Source organism: Fukomys damarensis, unplaced genomic scaffold (assembly GCF_012274545.1).
Source record: "Fukomys damarensis isolate Sample0158 unplaced genomic scaffold, DMR_v1.0_HiC HiC_scaffold_13, whole genome shotgun sequence".
Classification (NCBI taxonomy): Eukaryota; Metazoa; Chordata; class Mammalia; order Rodentia; family Bathyergidae; genus Fukomys; species Fukomys damarensis.
The window spans coordinates 5204974-5210973 of record NW_022900925.1 but is presented as its reverse complement, the minus strand read 5'-3'; the positions used below and the strand labels follow the sequence as shown (position 1 = coordinate 5210973).

The 6000-nt window shown below is 38.5% G+C and overlaps 1 protein-coding gene across 2 annotated transcripts in view; it reads left to right on the top strand.

The window, feature by feature from the left end:
- Arhgap44 (Rho GTPase activating protein 44) overlaps nt 1–6000 on the top strand; it is an 87496-nt gene that overhangs the window by 7501 nt on the left and 73995 nt on the right. For both annotated transcript variants that reach the window (XM_033762782.1, XM_033762781.1), the window contains exon 2: nt 3282–3358. In XM_033762782.1, the coding sequence (XP_033618673.1) occupies nt 3318–3358 (41 nt within the window). In that variant the 5' untranslated portion in view covers nt 3282–3317. The remainder of the gene's footprint in view (nt 1–3281; nt 3359–6000) is intronic.

Genomic DNA, 6000 nt, shown 5'->3' with positions numbered 1-6000 from the left:
AAAAAAAAAAAAAAAACAAAAAAAACAACAACAAAAAACAAAAGAACACTGCAACATCAACAGTATGAGTGTCAAGGGATGAGACAATGAGAAAATGCTACTGTTTACCAGGCTCAGGAACAAGGCGCCTCCAGCCATGTTATTTCAAGCTGTGTTGTGTAGAAATGATGCTGGCTGCCCCTTCACCACCTTCCCTCCAAGACTGTGGTCCATTTGCAGCTACCCTTGTTCCTGTGACACTGACATTTACCCCATCTGTCACATACAGGCCATTATCTGTGCAGCTCACTGACTAGTCTGATTTTCCATATTTGGATAAACTCTACTCACCTACTGGTAGATGTATTTCTCCAAAGAATATCTGCCCCTTGGCTAGCAGAAGTCCCCTTTATGATGGGCAGAATCCTCCCTTGCTGCTTTGTCAGAGTTTGAAGGAGGATTCAGGAAAGCGTTGAAGATAGGTCTTGAGACTGCAAATGTTTATAGTAAACCAAAATAGCCTTTTTTGTGGGAGCTGACCAGTACGACTAGATGATGTGAATTTTAGGTTGGAGCATCCTCACTTTCTGCAAGTTTTAGGAACTTGGAAACTAAATCAGTTTCTTAGCCTCAACATTGCTGAATTTTGAGCTGGTCAGTTCCCTGAGGTGGAGGCTATCCTGACCATTGTGGGATGTATAGGAGAATCATTGGCCTCCACTGCCTGGATGCCGGTAGTATCCCCCACATCAAGATAACCAAAAATGTCTCCCGATATTGCCAGCTGTCCCCAGGAAGATAAAACCACCCCTTGTTTAGAGAACAAATACCTTAACCTGTGCCCTTTCTGTGAGCCCACACTGAGATATTAAGCCCATTTTTTGAAAAACATACTGTCTACACTCACATGCAAGACTTCTGTGACCCAGAATATGCGGACCCCGCACCCACACACACACACACACAAGCAGTTCTTCAACCTTCCAAACCCCAACTGGGTGTCCTACACTTTAATTCAATTCTGACACTGTCCACCTTGTGAAAGCTTTAGATCCCACATATTAAGGGCTCAGTTCTGCAAAACCATCCCCACATCAGTTGCCAAGTGCAGATCCCCATCTCTGGTATTTGTGACCAGTGGCTCACAGAACTGAGGGAATGTACTTTGTGTTTACCAGTTTGTCACAAAGGACATTAAAAGGACACTGGTGAGTAGCTAAATGAAGACACACAAAGGGCAAGATCTAATGATGTTTATTATCTGTCTTCCCAATTGAAGTTAAGTTTCATGAGAGCAGTGTTTAGTTTTGTTTGCTGCTGGTGTGTGTCTCTCCTGTATGGAGTGCTGCCCTCTATAAGTATTGGATTTGTAAATGCATTACAGAAGGAGCTCTCTAGTTGATAGTACCAGGAGGCTCTGGACTGGGTATAAGCCAGTCACTTTCCATTTGAAGAACCGTCTTTATGGCTATAAAGACTGGAAGACCTGAGCCTATACTAGCAGTTCTTACCTTGTCCTTCTTGTGTTGTCTTTGTGTGTTGGTTGGTCTTGTCTCTGTAAGGAGAGGGCTTTTGACCCATAGGGAGGAGGGGACAGATCATGCTATACTCTTCTACTAGTATGTTAGCCGTCCATAACTGTGACAAAGTGCTTGAGAGTAACATCTTAACTAAGGAAAGGTGTATTTTGGCTCAGTTTGAGAATGGTCAGCTGGTTCCACTGCTTTAAGCCTACGGTGAGGCAAAATCATTATGGTGGAAGGGGTAGCAGAGGAAAGCTGCTCACCTCATGGCAACTAGAAAGGAGCGAGAGAGAAAATGAGCCAGGGAGAGGGGGGAGATAGGTACAAGATATAGTCCCCACGGTCCTGTTCCCATGATCCACTCCCTTCCATCATCTCCCAGTAATACCCCCAAGGAAGTTAGCCTGCATGCAGTCACGTCCTAAGCCCATTAGCCACCAAGACTTCACCAAGATGAGGCATTTGGGAGACATATCATGCCCAAACGGTAACGAGCAGCTCGACTCTAACCAAAGTTACCATTTCAAAGTGGGCAAGAATCTCAACATTTGGTGCACTCTCTCAGTATTGTGCAACTATCATCACTGTCGAGTTCCCGTATATTTTCATCACCCCCAAAAGGAAACCCTTTACATTAAGTCATCTTGCCCCAACCCTCCTTTCCCTACAGGCTCTGCTAACCTCTAATCTCCTTTCTGTCTCTGTGGATTTGCTTATTCTGGACATTTCATATAAATAGAATGATATAATGTGTCCTTTTTATCTAGAATACTTCACTTAGCATGCTGTTTTTCATGTCAGGACTTTGTTTCCTTTCAAAGCTGAGTGATATTCCGTTATATGCACAAACCACATTCTTTATTTATTCATCTAGTTCAGATTGTTTCCACCTCTTGGCTGTTACTCTTTGCATTTATGTACCTTTTTGTTAGAATCTGTTCTCACTTATTTTGGGTGTGTACCTAGGGATGGAATTCCTATGCCGTATAGTAATTCTTTTTAACATATTGAGTCATTACTAACTTCTCCACAGTGCAGCACCATTTTAAACTGTTCTCACTTATTTTGGGTGTGTACCTAGGGATGGAATTCCTATGCCATATAGTAATTCTTTTTAACATATTGAGTCATTACTAACTTCTCCACAGTGCAGCACCATTTTAAAACCTTCTCTAGCAATGCATTTCTGCACATGCTTTCCAATATTTATCTTCTATTTTTAAAAAATATTAATATTATAGCCATCCAAGGGGTATTTCATTGTGGCCTTGATTTGCATTTTCTAGCGACTAACGAAAATCATCTTTCCATATGCTTGTAAGCCATATTTGTATTTTCTTTTTGAGTGTACCTTTGTTTTGGTACTTTTTTGCATTATAATTGTATGTCAGCATTTTTCTCTCTCGAACGAAGCTACCTTGTTTACACAATGCAGCTAATGGACTTCTAGAAAAAAAAATTGATTTTTGGAAACTAACATACTGCTCAAATCTTTGTTAACATAATTTTGAAATTCTTTTTTCTTGACAACCTACTTCATTTTAAAATATAGTATGTAAACCTTAGGTTAACTTTTCTAATTATTTCCTAATTATTTAATTCCATTTTAATTTTCTGACTTTATATCTCTAAGTCCATCTCATCGTTGTATACTGAGTCTTTTAGTTTTAAACATAAAGTCAGTTTGTTTCTTAGCTAGGTGAGAATATGACATTGCTATTTTAGACTAAGTGGTGACTATTGAAAGTAGTTTTCCTTTGCTTTTTGTTTCCTTTACAGAAAAAGTTGCCTTTGACGACATTGGCTCAGTGTTTGATGGAAGGGTCAGCTATCCTGGGAGATGACACGCTTCTTGGGTAAGGTGACACCACGTGAGAGTTTGTGCTCAATCTAGGAAAGTCCCCTTCCATGAAAAGGGGACTGGAAGTCCTCAGGGAGTGTGTCACACACGTGAATTCTGCCTGGGGACTTGTGTGGGAAAGGAGAAAAATGTTACCAGTAAGAAAAAAATATGAATTAAGATATATGTACAGGTACAAATTCTGTACAGTGAATGTGATTATTGTGTGTATCTAAATTGCACCAATAAGCTTAATTAATGATTTTTTAAAACCCTCAGCTTCAGTTATTGTCTATGCAGTAAGACAAGTCCAAGTGAAAAAATTAGCATAGATCTGGTAAAAGGCAATTAAAATCCCTAAGGCTTCAATAGAAGCAAACATGTAACATCTCAGTGTCAGATGTCAGAACTCATGGGATTCCCAAAACAAGCCCTGCTGATTTTGAACTCACAATAAAACACACTAAAAATAGAATCTTGCTGAGATAGCATCAGCATATTTTCCTACAGTCAATAGCAGAGACTCAGTACCCTAAGGAGTAAAAATAGTGAAACGATTTTAAAGGAAATGGACAATGATTATTTAAAGTGAAACTTTACAGTGAATAAAAGATAAGAATAATCCTTGACAAAAGAGTCAACAACATGAAAAAGAATGGACAGAATTGAGTGAACACCAAATAGAACTCTGCTGTCCTCAGCACTGGGGATTAAACCCAGGGCCTTTGTATTGAGCTGTATTGCTGATCCCTTTTAATTTTTTCTGTTTTGAGACGTTGCCTTGCTAAGTCACTAAATTGCCTAGGCGAGGCTTGGACTTGTGACTGTCTTAACCTCAGCTCACAGAGCACTAGAATTACAGGCATGCTGTACCACCACAGCCAGTTAGAGCTTAAAGTTGAAATTATGCTGATAATTTTAAAATTTGATAAAAATAAACTGGAGATTATCCAAAACAGAATGGATGAACTTGGAAACAGATCTGAAGTTACCAACCAGAAAGAACACAAGGAAGGACAAGAGATGAGGGTGTAGACCTTATTAAATTGAGAGGCATGGGGACAGAATGCAAACATACAAAATTCTGTCTTATAGAAGATCCTGAAGAAGAAAATAGGAGAAATGAAGTTTGTGTTTGAATTCTCTTTTCTAGATGGGAGTGAAAACTGCTTTTAGAATTAGACAGCACAAGAAGTCCTGTGTGAGAGAACAACAAAAAGAAATCCATCCCTGAGCATAAGTAGTGAACTGCAGACTAAAAAAAGAGAAAGAAATTTAAAATCAATCCAAGAAAAAAGATAATTACCTGTAAATAAGAGTTCAGTTAAACTGATAAACTATTCATCAGACAAAATAAATGCCAGAAGATTATGGACAATTATCTTTAAGAACTGAATAAAAACACAAGAAATCTAGAATTTTATGATACTCTAAATCATTATGCAGAGCTAGGGGAAAATGATTTTTTTCAGGCAAAAATTTACTACTTGCAAGTAAAGTTAGCTTGTATATAGACTAGCGCTAAAAATTACTGCTTGCATGTACTTGCAGAAGAGCCAGTTAAGACTGTATGAAAGAAATTAAGTCCACGAGAAAGTTGTGAAATGCAAGAAGCAAGTCAGAATTAATGAAGAGTTACTGGATGTGTAGGGAAGGAAACAACGTCTCTGGCCACCCTAGGTTTTGTAGCCGGGATTCTGCAAATCAGATTGACAGCAGACAGCTTACCAAACTCAGAAATAAGCTATAAGATGTGATTAGAATGTGGGCTTATATAGCATTTTGACAAAAGAACAACCATTTCTGGAGAAGCAGCAAGACAAAGGGAAGGAGGAGACATGGGAAGGTACATTTATGGGGCATTAGTGGACGATAAAGGTTAGTTAATGAAGTTACTTATATGGGTTCCTTTATTTCCATGCTGGGGCTTGTGAGCATCTGGAGTTGTTGCCAGTGACTTATTTATGTCCTTTCTATTAGAGAGGGGAACACCTTTGTAAATCTATTTCTTGCTTTTAGGCAAAATGGGGAGGACAGAGAGCTACTGTTTGTTTGTTTTTTTCTTTACTATCTGATTCTCATGTGCCTTCAGCTCCAAACAGCCCTTATGCCAAAGAGATGTATGGTGGCATATCAAAATAAGTAATTATAAGTAAGGATTGAATTAAAACCCAACAGTATAAATAATTTGGGGGATTAGATAACAATAACATGAAATACGGAAGGGGAAAACAGTATTTCAAAGCTCTTGTATTGTTTGAAAGGAGGATAAAGGTATATTGCACTTGAATTTATAATAATGTACATGTTAGGAAAGTGAGATTATCCAGAAGAATAGGAATAGAATTTATAATTCCACAGACAAAAATGGAAAGAAATAGAAGGGGCTAAAAAAACAAGACCAAAGAAGGGCATGAAAGAGAAAAAGGTAAACAAGGGAAAGCTTGCGATAAATAGAAAATAGAATGAAGATGATAGCAATACTGCTTATTTATCTTCAGTCATCACAGATGAAAAAGGAATGAACTGAGCTATTTGAAATATGGAGCATCTCCAGTAGATAAACATGAAATCCTGTTGCATAGTGTTCCCGAGAGGCATGCATCCCTGAAACACTGTGATACAGCAAGTTTGGAAGTAAAGACGACAGATTGAACT